General features: G+C 38.9%; 1 protein-coding gene across 11 annotated transcripts in view; it reads right to left on the reverse strand.

Moving 5' to 3' along the window:
• NEK10 (NIMA related kinase 10) overlaps nucleotides 1-17,521 on the reverse strand; it is a 98,182-nt gene extending 80,661 nt beyond the window's left edge. For 6 of the 11 annotated variants that reach the window (XM_044449415.1, XM_044449412.1, XM_044449424.1 and 3 more), the window contains exons 1-11: nucleotides 17,303-17,521; nucleotides 15,373-15,471; nucleotides 14,981-15,041; nucleotides 12,776-12,909; nucleotides 11,704-11,802; nucleotides 8,173-8,257; nucleotides 7,746-7,787; nucleotides 5,717-5,795; nucleotides 4,142-4,209; nucleotides 3,106-3,185; nucleotides 606-692 (exon numbers count right to left, since the gene is read on the reverse strand). In XM_044449415.1, the coding sequence (XP_044305350.1) occupies nucleotides 606-692; nucleotides 3,106-3,185; nucleotides 4,142-4,209; nucleotides 5,717-5,795; nucleotides 7,746-7,787; nucleotides 8,173-8,257; nucleotides 11,704-11,802; nucleotides 12,776-12,909; nucleotides 14,981-15,041; nucleotides 15,373-15,434 (797 nt within the window). In that variant the 5' untranslated portion in view covers nucleotides 15,435-15,471; nucleotides 17,303-17,521. Of the gene's footprint in view, nucleotides 1-605; nucleotides 693-3,105; nucleotides 3,186-4,141; nucleotides 4,210-5,716; nucleotides 5,796-7,745; nucleotides 7,788-8,172; nucleotides 8,258-11,703; nucleotides 11,803-12,775; nucleotides 12,910-13,240; nucleotides 13,313-14,980; nucleotides 15,042-15,372; nucleotides 15,472-17,293 lie in introns of those variants that run through there. The other 5 variants (XM_044449413.1, XM_044449414.1, XM_044449416.1 and 2 more) reach the window with 5 other exon arrangements.
• Between the last annotated feature and the right edge of the window lie 215 nt (nucleotides 17,522-17,736).

Consider the following 17,736-nt stretch of genomic DNA (forward strand, 5'->3'; position numbering starts at 1 on the left):
CTCAGTCAGTTCTGCTCTATCTCCCTTCCAGTACTGGGAACTATCTCCCTTCCTGTACTGGGAAAAGCAGTTGAGTCCTCCTTGCACTTCCCACAGAGTAGCTGCTGTGGAGAGAGCAGCGGCTTCCCATGATTCAGACAAGTCCCAACATCCACTACTCTTCATCTCCCACTGTTATCCCTGCACTAACAGAATGGAGATAGCAGTGGGTGGGGTGGGGAAGCCCTCTGAGTAGATTTATCCTGAAGAGAAAGGCTTGGACAATAAGCTCTGCCTGCTGGAAGAAACCCAAAGGGCTGCACAGCTCAGAGTACAGATGCAGCCTCTGAAAAAAAGCCAGAATTAATCAATAGAATTTACTAAAAGTATACAAAAAAGTGCAAACATCTGACTTTGTAAGCAAACTTCCTAAGCAATCTTCGCCATCCTTCTCCATTGAGCAAGTGTGTACTATCTGCCTGAAATGCCAGAAAATAGACTTCACACATTTTCTTCTCCAAAAGTATAAGCATAAATGTTTGATAGGAGGCTATAGTTAGCATAATTATCAACTAAATGTCTGAAAACCCTCAACAGAAACATAAACTGAAAATAAGGTATCGTACCTTTTACAGAGCAAGTCATATTCATGTAATATCACCAACAAATTCTCCACAACATTGAGCTCACTTATTTTCCTTCGGCATTCAGGACTAAAATTGAAAATCATTACACATTATACTTGAAAATTGCACGGGAGATACTCCAAAGAAAAAAAGGTGGATTGTTTTCTGAGATGACAGACTGCTACTTGGAAAACTGCCAGTAGAAACATGTTGCATAATTCTAAAGAAGCTGCAGTAGTGATTCTTCTCTTCCCCTTTCTCTTCTCTGTTCCAATTAATGCTTCACTCTGAGGACTCTTCAACAGAACAAGGCACAGGTGTTAATGCGACCCTGAAGCCTCTGTGTAGCCACTGCATAGGTGATCTCCTAGGTCACCTAAATCCAGAATGCCTCAGAGATTGGCATTTGGGACAAGTAGGGTCTTTGGAAAGTCAAGCCAACTGGGCTTCTCAGAGAGCCTATGCACCTCACTGTGAGAGGTCCTCAGAATGAAGCACTGAGTGGCTGAAAAGCTGTGCTGGTCACTTTCCTATTGTGGTTTTTGCTGCAGTGCAAGAGTAGCCAGTGGGACTCTTTGGAGAGAACTGCTTTGCGCCCCACTTTGCTGCCTGTGGCAGAGATTCACCTTGCCTAATGGGAGAGCCAGCCCTGCCATGAACTTGAGGCTAGTCAGTAGTATGTAAATTATAAATCTGTACAAGGCATAAAATGCAGCAAAAAAAAAAAAACAGGCTCAGATTTCTAGAGAAGAAACCATATTACCCTGTTGCAGCAAACAATAATGGGGGACATGGATGGATAAATAGATCGATGGTATGAAAAACTGGTAAAAAGCGGGTACCAAAAGGCCTTGGTACAACAGGCCCTGAGACAAAGTTAGCTGCAGTTAGTTTCCAGTAAATTGACTGAGACCTAAGTTAGTCAAGAAGGTTAACACTGATGACAATACGACTAGCAAAATTAACGTCATCTGGACTGAACCACATGAATTTTTTTTTAAAGTACAGGTTGAGACATTTCCAGGCAATGATAACTAATTATATAAAATATCTACAAACACTGAAATATAAGGAAGGTGAATATTCACAACAGTTGCATGGCTACTTCCACTGTTTAATAAATATTTTGCCATAATTTTCAATTTTATAAACTACCACAAGATAGATTCATTGCAGTACAAAAGGGAATTTAACAACTGTACTGCCAATTAAATCATAAATTGATACAGTCAACTCCATTGATAAATTGTAATTGGAATTCAGTCTATCCCATTGAAATTAAAGCAAATTGAATGCAAGGAAGGAGATTTTTTACTGGATAAATTCCTTTTGATATTCTGAATGTAGCCAGTGTTTCTTTCATTGCACTCAATTTCCATAAATTTAAAATAAAATCATAAAAATGAATTTGAAGTAAAAATATAAGCAATTCTGCCACAGGATTTATGATTATGTGAACAAGTACATTTGTTAAGCACAAAAACTGTCAGAGCAATCCTGTTTAGACTCTGCCTAGTACTCAGGATCTTTCAGACTGGCCAGGTTTGGTTAATACATAGGAAAAGAAGCCGAAAGACACCATGTTGGCTTCTTTCTCCACCCTTGCATGTGCCAGGTGCTCACTATACAATTTACCTAATTAACCCTACAATGCATGGATTTCCATGCCATTCAAAGGCAACAAAATATGTAGCAGGCATTGTGTCAAAACCACCACCCAAACCATGGTTTCTTGCAGGGCTCTGGAGTTGTATCTAAGTGATACCTCACTAAATTCGAGCATTATGGGACACTGCATGTCATATTGATAATTAAGTAAATTGCCTAGCATCTGGCCAGTACATGCAGCCCATAGTGGCTTCTTTTTCCATTGATTGTCCAGACCAGGCCAGAGTGTGTATGTTATATAAGATGACAAAGATCCTTACAGGGAAAGACAAAGGAACAAGTCCCATGTGGAGGTGACGTAACAATAAACGAACAATTACTCCCAAGAGAAGACCATTCTGTCATGCTGGAGGATAATGCACAATTAATGGACTGGCTTACTGAAGAGACCATAAAAGAAAAGCAGAGTACAATTCTATTCATGCTTACACAGAAAAAAAGCCTGCAACTCCCAGCATACCCAAAAATGCTTACTGGGGCATGCTGGGAGTTGTAGGCCTTCTGTCTAAACACATACAGGATTGCTCCATAAGTTATTTAAATTGAATTTTGCATTCAGGAAACTGGGCCTAGGAAAACAGTCCCCCAGAATGATATGTTTACATGCATTTTGCCTAGCCAGCAGTAAAAATTAATCCTGAAGAAAGAGCAATAGGGGCTGCTTTAGTTTCAGGGCAACCCTGGGAAATTTTCAATGGTTGACTGGATCAGTTGAATGGAAAGTAAAAATGTAAACATATCGTATACCTTCATGTTTTCAGGAATAAGAGTATGGAACTTGATTACCACTATTTGGCCTTACTTTTCTAAAGCACAACAGATTTAAACTCACCTTTCTGCCAAGCTAGTAAGAGCAAGCAAGGCACCTAGCAGAACATTATTTTCTCTAGCTCCAAGCAGATTGATCAAAGTCTGCAAAAAGAAGAAAGATAAGCAATTGTAAAGGCAAATTGTAAAAACAATTGCTTAGTGATTTTAAGTGACAACTGTTTGTAGATTTGTTAAAAACAACAAAACAGGTCATACTAGTTCACTCTTACCCAACAGTAGTCTGAGAACTGCTTTGCTCATGGCTTATTCTTATATCATCCTGAACTTGTTTGGCTACAGAAACCATGTAGGTAGAAACTATACACCAACTGTACCTATGTGGTTTTTATACATAAAGCAGCTGACATATTGAAAGAAATCACTGGCAGCATCTCACATGTGTTTGCTGTATCAGTGTGAATTTAGCTTTAATTCTGCAGCCTCCAAAGGGTTGTATCATATGAATCTATATCAATGTTGCTTCGCCACTAACCCCTTTTTTGGCACTACCATCCTTTTGCATTTCTGATGCCAGTCAACAGTACTTTCACATCAATGGAGTGCCTTTTTGTATGTTTTTATGATGAATTTAGGTTTATGACCATTCATCTTCCTCTGCACCAGCAATCTGCAGCAGTCCCTCTAACCCCCAGAAAATTTTGCACAGGTGCTGCAGGTCTCCTCTGAATGGAGTGAGCTGTGGGGCAAGGAGAAGGGAGGATCCTTGAAAAACAGACAGAGCATCTTTGCTGAGTGTAACCGTTCTGTCAGATCCTGAATCCAACCTCTAGTTTGTGGTTTTTTAAATCATCCAGCAACTCATTATTAACATCATATAATTGTTAATAAAATGGACAGATCATTCATGGTCTCAAAGAGCATACAGAATGTGCTATCTTGGCCCATTTGCTAGGTAACTGATAAATCACTTTCAGCTCTAACTAGAATTTAAATTGTATGGCAATTTTCACATGAGAGATAATTTTGTAACACTTAAAAATCATTTTGAAAATAACCCCAATCAAAATCACGATTTATTACAATTATAATGCAATTACCTTATGTGCTCCACTGGCAGTAACCCGTTCCCTTTGTTCTTTAACAGCTGATAGTTTTTGAAAAATATCTGTGGAGTAGAGAAAACTGAATGTATCACATGTCTCTCACAAAAAGTATTCTTTTTATTAATTAAAACAAATCATAACATCACTCCAAAAATGAAGTTTGTGCTGAGAAGCTAGTAGATTCTGAGACATGATTAAAATTTACACTGCAAATTAACTCAGGTGTCAGGCTTGTCAAAATGCTGAACATACTTAAAGATCTGCTGCAGCCTAACTTTCTACTGCAGTCTAATTTTCCACTTATAAGTGGATTCACATGTAACAGCAAGCCACAAGGGAAACTTTCATGGCATGGCTTGTCATTATTATGTGTGAACCCAGCAGGACTGGTGAAGTGTGGTAAGGAGGGTCTATGTGAAATCACACAGAGAGATAACTATACTATGGTTTCCACACTTCCCCATGGTTTGCATGTGTGAACCCAGTTTCCATATTTCTGTGTGGTTCCACGTTTTTGTTAGTGAGTTTCAAGGCAAGAGCAACCATGACTACAGCATGAGTTCTCTACTATCCAGGTCTACCTATCAATTGCTGAAGCAGCTGCAGTTATGCTATGATTGGTCACTCTGCCCTCTCTTGCAGCTTTGGAATCCCTGAGGCAGCAGGGCCTCACTGCCTCCAACAGTACTGACTTCAGGAAATATACAGGTATATATATATCTCTACAGGTCTCTATATATATCTCTCTATATGTATATCTCTACAGGTAGTCCTTGAGTTACAATGTCCATACTTATGAACATACAGAACTACATAATGTGTTTGCCGATGTATAATCATTAGCAACTTGTTTCCCTAGAGATACAGTAGTCACAGCTTTTCATTCATTGGCTTGAGCATACCTAAGCAAGTATGTTCTGGGGCATGTGCAGGGTGTGTGGTTCTCCTTTGTTTTTTCTGTAGCATTTACCCTAATAACCAGGCCCTCAGCTTCTACAAGGCCATTTATAATGAGAAAAAGAAAATGGCTGTACAAACAATCCTTATGCCTATCTCAAGAAAGCGACTCCAGTGGTAAACACCCTGCTCTCTCCAGCAGCACAATCAGAGCCTGATTCTCTAGCACCAGGTCCATCTCCATCATTATCAGTTAAAGTTAGGCTTAATGTTGCCTCAAGAACATTCTAAACTGTTTTAAGATCTGTTTCTTTTCTTTGTTTTTTTACAGTACTGTATACCTACACACATACATACAGATTCTCTCTCTTCAGTACCTGTAGTTATTTTATTATTACTGCATTATCATGATTACAATGCTGCATTGCGCTTAAGATGTTTTAGTAAATATGGAAGTGCTTAAGTGTTTTATATGCATAGAAAGGTAAAATATATACATATACTAAGACAAACATTTGGCTTACTCATGTGATCTGATTTACATACAAATTCAACTCAAGGATGTTCTCTGGAAGGAGACTCGTTCTTAACCCTAGGATTACCTGTATTATTATTATTATTATTATTATTATTATTATTATTATAAACAGCACATGCAACATCAAAACTTACATGTCATGTTGACTAATTTGTCTATACAATGTTGCTCTTCTCCAAAGCCAAGATAGTCATTCGCTACTGTTTCCATATACTGGAAATTGGAAAACATTGAAAAAAAATACATTGGAAAGTTATAGACCTAAATAAAATACATATATGTGGCCAGTAGATGGCACACAAGTATCACAAGTTGATATAGATTTTTTTCCCCGAACTACATTATGAAACATATGAAGTTATTATAAAATGACTTGGTCATACAATTAGATGTAGGATTGAGTACATTATAGGTTCTTTGTGACATGCTACTCAGTTGGGGAAATGCCACAATTCACCAGCTAGTAGAGAGTATTCCATCTCATATTTCCAACACACAGTCATGTTATAGTAGTAGTAGTAGAATCCCTAACTGTGAACAAATTATGGAGTTACTGACAGTTCAGATATACTACATTCCTCTTAGCCTATGTATGTTAAAATTGTAATGAGGTAAGTCCCATTACATTAAAGTCCAACAGTAACAGTAGGGTCCTCTAATGTTGTTGAACTACAGCTTCCATCATCTTTGACCACCAGGCATGCAGCCCAGAAACTAATAGAATACTAATCCAACAACAACTAGAGGGTGGCAAGGTTCTATGCCACTGCTTGAATAGAGCCAATAAAAACACTGCAAAGAGGCAAGCAAACTTTCAAATTCCCCTGAATTATTCTTCAGGCTGAATGTGAGATATAGATGATCCTGCGGTTTCTAAACAGCATCACGGGGGCCACAGATGGTCTCCCTATTTTCAGATCTGATGTTGGAAAAGAGTGCCAGCCTTGAAGCTGGAGATCCATGCTCGGATTCCCACCACAGATGGTGTGAAAAGAATCACACTGGCTGCTTCTCCAAGGTCTTAAGAGTGATCTCAAAGAAGGGGTAAAGGAGGCATTCTTGTGGATGGAGAGGGGAGGAGACTTAGGCCACTATGCACTCTCTCATTCCCTCTCCATCTGAAGCACCACAGCTGGAGGGCTGAAATTAGCTATTGATGTGCAGGGTGGGAGGATCATCAAGGCAAATATCACCTCCACATTCCTCCCTTCCTCCCTGCATAGGATGGCCATTATCCTCCCATTTTGAAGATACAAGGGCATTCTCAGTGGATTGCACCCAAAGTAATTTAAATCATTGATTAAAAAGGAGAAGAAAAGGTGCTGTTGATGGGAACATGGGGAAAAATCAGATTAAGACTTCATCATGTCCAGAAGCATTTTAATTATTTCTCTCCCTTCTCTTTTTGCTTAATTTTTTCAATAGCCTAAATAAGGGTTCTGATGGACGCAAAGTTAGTTCATGAATGTTTGACTTTCTAATGATGGCAGCCCATTATTTTTACCCAAGTCTACTGATTTTGTTATTAACATGAACAGTGGGTTGGATCTGTCCACTCGCAAAAGGTGCCTGACCAATTTTCAGGGATCCCTAGCAACCTTTACAGCAGCCCACCCCATTCAGCGGGGTTCCCTCATCCATTCTGTAGCATTTTCAAGGGGCCAAGGGGCTGCTGTAGGAAGGATGGGGTGGCAAAATCTGCTTTACCTCAATCAGGTGTACATGCCGAAACCTGGATTCAACCCAGTACATAAAAATAGGCACTTCAAATATACACACAAGTAGCCCCAAATGATGTAAGCTTGTGTTAACAACTGTGTCGTATGTACTCAGAATGTGTACTTCATTTCTTATTTTTGCCAAGAGATGTCTGTCTGGCTCTAAATTACAAACCAGATGGCCCTATCCAACAGATTAGAGGTCTGACCTATCACCAAGAGATATGATCTTTTCACTGAAGCAAGCCACTTAAGAGTTTAATCGAATTACAAAGGACTGTCAGTGCTGCAATTCAGTTTAACTGTCACAGCTGCAATTCAGTTGAACAGGAGCAAATAGCTTTCTCTTCAAAGACAATCTGCCCTATTGGAACTTTGAGTTCTATCTTTACAAATATTGCATTAATATTCAATAAAGCCTTCTGGGCAAGACAGAAAATTTTACCTGCGCTAAACTGTCAATCGCACCTAGGTTGTGGAGAGCTTCCTATAGTAGGGGAAAAACAGACTAAGTTTATCAAAATTGCAGGAGACTGTACATTCAACACTAGGTTCAGCAGCTTTGAAAAGAGGCAGTTACTATAAGGTAACTAACAGAAATAGACTGATTCTGATCAGAAATATATTAAGGCCCACTGAAATGACACACCAGCAGCTCAATCCCATATTATAATAGCAAGCCAATAATTAGGATTGGAGGTTGCTAGCTGGATTGGGCAACTGCTGCATGCAAAATTATTAGTTTAGTGTACACCAGAGAAGTTCTACTAAATTACTGGCATTTAATATCTGTTCATCCAGTTACAGGCCTACCAGAAATAGTGCTATACTCCTACTTTATATTTTTAGGGTGATATAATAAACAAACAAACCTGATAACAGGGATCCCTCATTAGCAATCTTACGCAAATTAAAACTCTCAGAAAGTGAATAGAGGTAGTTCGGTTAACCCATTCCCTGCAACAGATTAATATAAAGCATTATTAATTCTCTACTGATTAATTCCAGCTACAAAACTACATGCCAAACCTCAGATTCTTTTTTTAAAGTTCCAGTACTCAGGTAATTGGCAGGTAAGAGAATGATGTTGAAATGAACAATTGGCCTTTTAAAGCCCAGTAATTTCAGTATGAATCAGCTTTCTTCCAACCACACTCAGCCTTTGAACTAAAGCATAGCTCTGCCATGTGCAACTAAGACTTACACATTTAAAGTCTTTCCTAAGTTCAGCTTCTACAATATTTCAAACCAAAATAATGTGAATGCAAAGCAGACTGAGCAAATGTGCCACATTTATGGAAGTTCAGATGCACTTTTCCATCTATGTGTTCACAGAGTCTAAGAAACTGTCTTGTTCTTTACTATGAAGATCTTTAGGGGTATTGAGAAGTATAGCTTCAAAAATAATACATATGCAATTTGTCTATATTTTCACCTCCCTCATTCCCTCCCAGAACCAGATATAGTTGATTAGTGTGACAGTTCAATTCCATACTGGGAATCAAGCCAATGACTAAAAATAGCATGATAAAAATAAAAGCTGTGCTGCAGTAGATGCACGTAGACTCCTAAGAACTGAGTTATTCAGAGCAATCTCTCTGGACCAAAAAAACCATCAGTCCCAATGGCTTTTTTCCAGGTTCCCACCAGAGTTGCCTTCCTCCGGATAATGAGACTGTATTCCAGGGTGAATTGATTTCAGTAATGTAGAGAAAAGGACTGAAAAGCCATTTGACAGTGAATTAATAGTCTATATAATCAATTTTCTAAACCACAATATAACATCTACAGTGTGACCTTAGAGAGTCAGGTAATCTATGGAAATTCAAGATTTGTTTCAAGTGAGAAGTAGCATATAAATACTGCTGATAAACAAAATAAAAGCAGAATATAAATAATGCCAATAAAGAAATAAATAAGTATCATTTGGATGCAAATTTGATCACACCTAAAATAGACCCTGCTAAAATCCCTTGGACTTAAGGTCATTCTGAGTAACTTTTAAGAACCATTGATTTCAGTAGATCTACTGTAATTATGGCTAAGTCTGGATCCAAACCCATATGTGATCAGACACTGATATTCCAGCTTTATTTGAACACTTACTGGCTTTTTCTGAAAATTAGATGTAGTGCACCTGAATATAAGACATAACAATCATTGGTTTTAATGTGAAATCAAGTGAATTTTATCAAGTGAATATGGGAGGTTTTGCATAGCCATTTAATCTTTTTGGATATTGGAAACATTGCTGGATTAGAACAGCAGGGATCAGTAGTTCCTAAAGAGAAAGAGGATGGTGACTTCTAATGTGAAAAGCAGGTTCCAAGTCCTACTGGAGACTTTTCAGTTTTTCATTCTCAGGGACCATGAGCCTGGGACAAATGGCATAATAAAAACCATTGCAGCACGGACTCTGCCTTATTTACTCGCTGTCACAAACTAGCAATTATTAGGAAAGGGACTAAAACTAAAACTGTCACTACTGTAAGTATTGCAATTTTTTATAAACACTTATTCTCTGGCCACACCTGGAGTATTGTGTATTGTTCTAGTCACTGCTATCTGTCATCTACTGCAGAGATGGAAAGCAATCAAAATGATCAACAGTTGAAGCAATATTTCTACCAAACAGGAAAGTTTAAAGTTAATTTGGGGGTGGGGTTAGTTTTGAAAATATACAATGGGGTCAACAATCAAAATGTATGAAGTTATGGTTTGAAAGATGGAAGAATTCTGTCTCTGTCTCTGTCACACACACACACAGAGAGTGAGCGAGCGAGCGAACGAGCTATATCTCACCAAATGGAACCAATGGGCAATTGATTCAGGGCAGGCAAAAGGAACATAATTCATTTTTGGGACTGACTGTCACAAGATGAGATGTAGTGGTGTCCTATTTGCTCCTGTCCAATTATTCCCCCATATTGAAATGGAGGATCTATTTGTCTACAGCCTGTAGACATGAGAACTATATGGGCAGTATATCTCTGAAGGTCAACTGTTGGTGGGTTAGTAATGGAAGGATTCCCAGAGACATATGCTTGGCCCCTGTAGGAAACAGAATACTGGATGTGATAGGCTTTTGGTCTGATCCAGGAGGACTCTTATGCAAGCTTCAATATCAAGCTCATAATTCTGAGTATGGTACATGATATAGTGCTCCATATTAAAATGGCTAGCCTTTAAAAGGTTGGCTCTTACTTTACGTAAAACAGGACCAAGATCACCACATCTTTGCAACCTGTTTTTGGGAGCATTCATTTATAGTCATAGTTATAAATCAGAGATGACTTGATGGCATGTAACAACATTTTTTTTAAAAATCAGCAGGGACAAATCTGGTTGTACTGTCAAAAATACTGGATCTCTGATATTTGGTCGTTCATACACGAAGAACATATGTCCTACCACTCCTTATGAAGAAAGAAAAGGAATATGGCAAACAGTTTGTGAGAAAAAAATCTTTACACCTCAGATTGCCAGGGCATTCCTTCGAAGAAAAATCGATGGGCTTTCACAAGGTAGCATTTTTTCATACAGACCATCAGTTAAAGTAGATGTAACTTTCCAATGAATTACAGGAGCAGAAATTCACAGATTTGCCTCAATATATTTTAGACAAATACACATTGCTGAAAATTGGGTGGCGGCACCTTTCATGTGCAGCAGTACCTTTTGCTCTGGATCACAGCTGAATCTATTCAGCAGGCTCCCCTGATGCTTAGTGTAACATTTTCAGCAACTGGAGGGGCTGCTGCAAAGAGTAGGATAGAGGGAAGTCTGCTTTTGCCATCCCAGATTACAATGCTTAAATTTGGATACAACGCATTGTGTTCCCTCAGAAAACAAGTACCTGGGGTATTACAATTTTTAACAGTTTCCCACAGTTACAGTCTGTGCTGATAAGAATTTCTTCTTTGTGTTAGCATAAAAATGAACTTCTATGATCCAACATCACAACTTAGGCTGCAATTCTATACCCACTTAAAGTGCCTAGTGATACTTATTCCTGAGAGGTCATATATATGGAAACAATGTTAATCTTGTAGCTTTTAGTGAAATTGGGACAGGAATAGGGTGCATATCATAAGTAAAACAGAAATTAACTTTTATTTTTTTAATTGTTTAATTTAAATGGGAACCATTTGTGGAAATGGCAGGATAAATTTTACTTCTCCAGACCCAGATTTTTCTCCTCTGAATTGTAAACTGAAGTAGATGATGCTAAGAAGTCAGCTTCTGGGCAAAACGCAACAATGCTATATCCAATTATGAAAATCTATGGATTTGAAAAGTAATACCAGTGTTAAGGTCTACCACACCACCAGTCAAGGAGTTTAACTTACTGTAAAAATGACTTCCCTATGCAATAGATTACAAATACCAGTCATATTTCTTACCTGCAAATAAGCCGGTTCTTAACCAAAGCAGTGAAGATATCTTGAAACAACGCATGCTGTGGATGTGTGCTGAAATTTCTCTCATTCTTGTAATTCATACTAAAGGGACAAAAGACACATGTAGTAAAGCTCTTCTGTTCAATATGATGAAACAATAGAGATGCTCATCTGGTTAAAAAAGAAATACTTTTAAAATGTCTGCTTAAGTGACCTGCAGCTAATGCAAATATAATTATAGAGATCACTAGCCTGCAGTTGTGCTCATATTCTGCTCAACCAAGGATTCACTGGTCAACCCTGTGAGGAAATACCGGGGAAGTCTTTTCTTTCCCCTGAACATTGCAGTTGCCAGTTCTGCCTACTTGGAGAACTGGCATAAACACATAATGGACTACCACAGTCCCTGAACCCCTTATCTCAGGTAAAACAATATGGACTTCCCATGTTTGGCCTCAGGATGGCCTATGGCCAGTTGTAAGTTCACACCAAGCCCATGTCTATTCATAATTCTGGTCTTCATCACTGCTGCTGAGCAAGGAAAGGTGACGGCAGGTCTGTCATTTGCTTACTCACACAGTGGACTGGAAAATTGCCTCCAAGCATTAGCAGGTAGCCTCCTCGGTGGCTGCTGTCCTGGGAGTGTAATGCACACTCTTCAGTCAAGATCATCTTGGAGGATGTAAGAAAAAGTCCCACTCCTTGATTATATCTAGTTCCGGCACACTACTCTTGTGTTACCTGCAGGGACTGGTTTTCTGAACAGATAGTGAGCCTACCCACCAGAAGAGACCTCAGGATCCCCCCTCCTCTCCTCAGTGACACATGCACTCCAAATATAAACCAAAATGATTTAAGCTCTAAATTGCCTTTCCTTGATAACACAGCAATTAAAAGATAATGTATGCTTAAAGCTCCAAAGCCAAGAATATGAATAGCAAGGTTTAGATATTCTTTAATATCTTGCTCAGTCCTAGAAGATGCTTGATAGTATAGGGAGAAAAAAGGGCGGGACAGGATTTGGACTGGATCCATACAAATGTGCTAAACTTTAGTTATCTATAGTGAACTATACCTAAAGCGTTCAAGTTCAACAGCTTCAGTTGATTCTTGCCAATGACCTCTACATCTCTCTCCACAAGGGTTGTTGGAGTATTGCTCAGACTTGGTGATACTATTATTAGCACTTTCAACGTTAAGGGCTGGCAACTGGAAATGGAAAGGAGATTTAATATGAGGCAAATGACATAATTAATCAGGCCAGAAGAATATCAGTGATTGTTACACCAGGTAGCAACACTTATTATATTTATATTCCGCCTTTTTTCCCCTTTCAAGGAACTCAAGGCAGCTTACATAATTCTCCCCCTCTAAATCTTATCCTCACAACCACAACCCTGTGAGGTAGATTTGGCTGAGAGTTTGTGACTGGCCCAGTCACCCAGTTAGCATCATGACTGAGTAGGGCTAGACGGTAAGAAATGTAAGTTCAGGTAATAAGATGCAACAATTACAATACACATAGAGGTTTTAAAGTCACCTTGAGAATTTTTGCTGCCTTTTCTATATGGTTCTATAGCACAGGACCTGAAGTGATCCAGTTTGACTATTGAGGAGGAAATGGCATGAAGTAGCATTAGTCATTTTCAACATAGTGGTTGGATAAAGATGAGATAAAGAGAGCTCTGAGCAATAATTCCTGCTTAGAATTATTGCCCTACCTATGAGGAACAGAAAGCTTGTTTCTCTGCTTCTCAGGAAATCACCAGAAAAATCAGAACTGAAACAAAGAGTTCTCAAACAGCTTTCCCAATACAGAAAACACTTCCTCAGCAGATGTTAAAGATGCAAAATAAGAAACACTGAATTCATATTATTTAGTCAAACTTAAACTTAGAATAACATAAAATAGAATTTATTACTTAGCTTGCACATAAAATGACCCTACTTGATATTTTATGAAATACGGAAGAACAGAAAATATAGAGCAATCTTACACGTTTACTCACAAGTAAGGCCTACACTGTTTAGTGGCACTTATTTCTAGGTAAGCAGATGTAAGACTGCAGTCTTAAATGCAGAAATGCCTACAATGCAGTCCTATACATGTCTACTCAAAGTAAAGCTCCAATAGATTCAAAGGGATTTATTTATTCCCAGCTGGGTGTGTATAGGGTTGCAGCTTTAGTTTTGCACAAACAAGATACAGCTTAATTGCTTCTACTATCTCCAAACTAGATAATCAGTTACCAGGAGACAGCAAGCAACGTTTCACAACAAAACAATTAAACTGCATGATCCTCTCAGTGTATAAATATATCTTGGATATGAATGATATATAGGTGTACACACAGCAAACAAAAGAATTACTGTATCTAATAACGTCTGTGTACATTCTCATACATAAGAAATCTTCATGATATATCCTTTAAGTGAGAAAAAACTTGTCCTAAAATTCATTTCACTCATTCCAAAATAGAAAATATTTCATTAGGGTTTTTTTCTGTTTTGCTCAAACATTACTGAAAGCAACAACAGCAGCAGCTCTGTGGCTGTTATATCTATATTATAGATATGATAAGGTAGTAGAGAGAGCACAGGCCAATTTTGCAGCCATATACTTCGGCCAATGACATAGTTTGCTTCAACAATGGCATCAGTCAACCAATACATGTTCTTTCCGTATTTGCCCTTTGTTTGAAATGGTGGGGAGGGATAAAGGCCACTTTGAGCTCTGGTCGAAATAAAACACCCATTGCGCCTTACATGTTCTGTCCTTCATGCTTATCTATTTATCTGTATACATGCTCAAAGATCTAACAAAGCCATTTAAGTTTCAGTAGGGCAGTGTCCCAGCCTAGATCAGATGCTAGTCTACAACTACTTATGGATGTACATCTTTCACATCATTTCAAAATGTCGTAATGAAATCTGCTCGGCTGAAAATAGGAAGTACTTCATGATGAAGTACAAGATGGACGGGGACAAAATTACTGAGCTTTCAAATGACACTGAAACCTCTCACCCAGAAATGTTGACAAAGCAGAACATAATGCTTTGGGGGGAAAAAACCCAACAAAACAAAAACAGTACACAAATGTAAAAACTGGCTCCTTTGCATCCCTCCATCTAATCTCTATTTCTAAAAGAAATCTCTCCACAAATGTTTGTCAAACCATGTTAGAAACCATGCAAAAAATAACTTTGAATACTTGCTAAATTAACAATTATAGACCATACTGAAAAATTGTCGGCTCAAAAAATGGCTATTGCAAAGTACCTGTTGTTTGCTTGATTGGACATTGAGAAGAGCCAGAAGCCTTTTAAGATCAGTGTAATCCCTAAGAGAAAATGTAAATAATATACCTATTAACAAAACATTACACCATCTTCTTTGATCAATATGCAACGCAAATCAAATTATACGCATGTTGATCTTTTGATGGAAAATACACTTTCTGGAATTGCCTCAGCATGCTACTCTGCTGCCCTATATTTATATAGGCTTCTTAACCACCAATTGTTTCGATTCAAGTGAAAAGGTCTGAATAAACTTAGTGACCAGAGTAACAGTTACTATGTACACATAGCATTTCAGATTAAGCTATTCTGTTCAGCAGCTGATACAAATTCCAGAGTGTCACTGCTGACATTTAGTGAAAAACACAGTACCCTTGAGGTTTGGTATCCGTTGCCTTTTCTGTGGTCTTCACTTTCTTATGTTGATCAGGCATTGTACAACATCAAAGCATCAGGATTAACACATCATGCCTTTGAAGAGAAAACAAATGTAAAGAACAGGATCAGTAAAGTACCTCAGCAGGTAAAGAAAAAAACACTCAATTTTGGGATGGGAGGGTAAGGTCTAAAACACAGAATACATAGTAAGTTAAGCATATAATATACAACTTGGAATCAAAAACACTATTTCAGGTTAGCCCAAAAATCTGTTTTCACCTCTTTTCTTGCAATTGTTCATCAGCATGCCACATCACAGATCACTCTTGGTGCTCTTTCATTACAAAAGCACTTTGCCATGCAGCATGCGGAGGATGCAGTTCAAGACATGCAAAGCTAAAGTACTGAACTGAGTGATTCTTTTACATTTTAATCACAGAGGCCATTTTTTCCAGTAAGTATTTCTGCACAGAAAAAGGAGAAATTCAAAATGGAGTGGCTCACAGCAGCCATGCATCACCATTGGCCATTTTGGGTATTATGTATATATTCCCAAATGACAAAATGTGTTTATACTGTTTTAATAATTGAGGTTTTATATTGTACTTTTGTATTTTATATTGTACTTTTATATTTTGTAAGCTGTCCTGAGCACTTGGCAATAGGACGGGACATAAATGCCTTAATAAATAAATTTCATCCAGTTGGTACCCTGAAAAGCAAAAGCATGTAGGTGCTGATTTAGAAATCAAAAGTCATAGTTTAAGATAGAACTACAAATGTGTTGGCTATGATGCATTCATATTGTTGTAAGCCGCCCCGAGGCTTCGGCAAGGGGCGGCATAGAAATGTTTTAATAAATAAATAAATAAAAATAAATATCCTAGATAATATTTTAGACCCTGCAAAATAATGCATTGATCCAATTGTATCTCTCCACCCACACAGCCACAACATTAAGAGCAGTGGGCTAAGGTTAGGAAGGAAGAGTCCTGAGACAGAATCTGCACTATACCAGTGAAAATATATTTTTATTTTGCTGAAGCAGTCATCATGCTAAGTTGAACAGAGAGAAGTCCTACAATTCCCAGCATTTCCCTGACAGTGACCTGCCTCTTACCTTTCATGGTCTTTTGGTCTTGTACATTTGCCAAGGACAGTATGCCTGTCTGATTAATACACAGTGTTAAAAACACTGACAAAGATATGGATAAGAATAGTGTAGGCATGCATCTCAGTGAAGTCTGATCCTAAGCACAAAGCATGATCCTAAGCACAAACATTCCACAGAAATGTAGTGATTTGTTAAAGATGCCACATGACTCTTCACCATGTTTGCTCAGACAAACATAAAAACGACACAGAAAATTGGTTCCTTAAGTTTGCCAGGACTGCTCTCCAAGGGCACTGTCAGTGGCAAAGTCCAAGGGCCCACAACCCAAGGCCCCGCAAATGGGCGCCCAGAGAGCAGCAGAACTGAAATGGAAAAGCAAACTACATTTCATTCTTGTAGTCATCTCGGTACTATGATTTAAGAGAGTTTACATTGCAAACCTGCACACTCCGGGCTTCTCTTTTTAACATCAGGTCTGACAAACCGTTTGTTGTTGTTGTTGTTTTAATATATGAGATATGATAACCCAATTATAACACCTGAAACGGCGGTTGAGGGTGTGGGAAGAAATGTTACTTCGTCCTGCACGACAGAATCAACACAAATGGCCAACTAAAGAGGACTGCTAGGTCCAGGGTCTAAAATTAACTAGCTGATCGACAGGTGATTGCTCCTTTCTGTTCATTAATTAAAATATAGGGAATTAACTCCAGACCGGTGGGAGGGACGGACGGAGAGGAGGGGCTTGTGCGCCGTCCTCAATTAATCCCCAGCGGTTTCTCCTAACGCCCCGCTTCTCACCCTACTCACGTCGTGCAGGGGGGAGGCGGAGCCGCTGCTTCTCCTCGCCTACACAGTCCCTCCCCCGTTTGCAGCGTCAATTCCAGCACCACCACGACTCTCCGGTTTAATGCTGCTGCTGCTGCTACTACTCCGAGCAACTCCTCCCCCCAAAAATCTCCCGTTGAGCGTTCCAACTGACAAATGTATTAGCCAATCATAGCGAGGCTTCTTTCAAAGGTCGATTTCTTTGGCCAGCACCTGGGCCCCGTTGTGATATGCTAGAGCGCTCCAGGGAGACGTGTAACGCCGCCGCGGTTGCCTCAGCAACGGAGAAGCCACCTCAGGCTCCGCTCAGAACGCTGCAGTGGAAAGAAACTTCCCTCGGTGGGTGGGACTAAAGGTCGTGACGTTAAGAGCAACAGCAACTGTTGTGCTGATTGGCTAATATTTCACCCCCTCCG

This window comes from Varanus komodoensis, unplaced genomic scaffold (genome assembly GCF_004798865.1).
Source record: "Varanus komodoensis strain SLA01 unplaced genomic scaffold, ASM479886v1 scaffold58, whole genome shotgun sequence".
Taxonomy (NCBI): domain Eukaryota; kingdom Metazoa; phylum Chordata; class Lepidosauria; order Squamata; family Varanidae; genus Varanus; species Varanus komodoensis.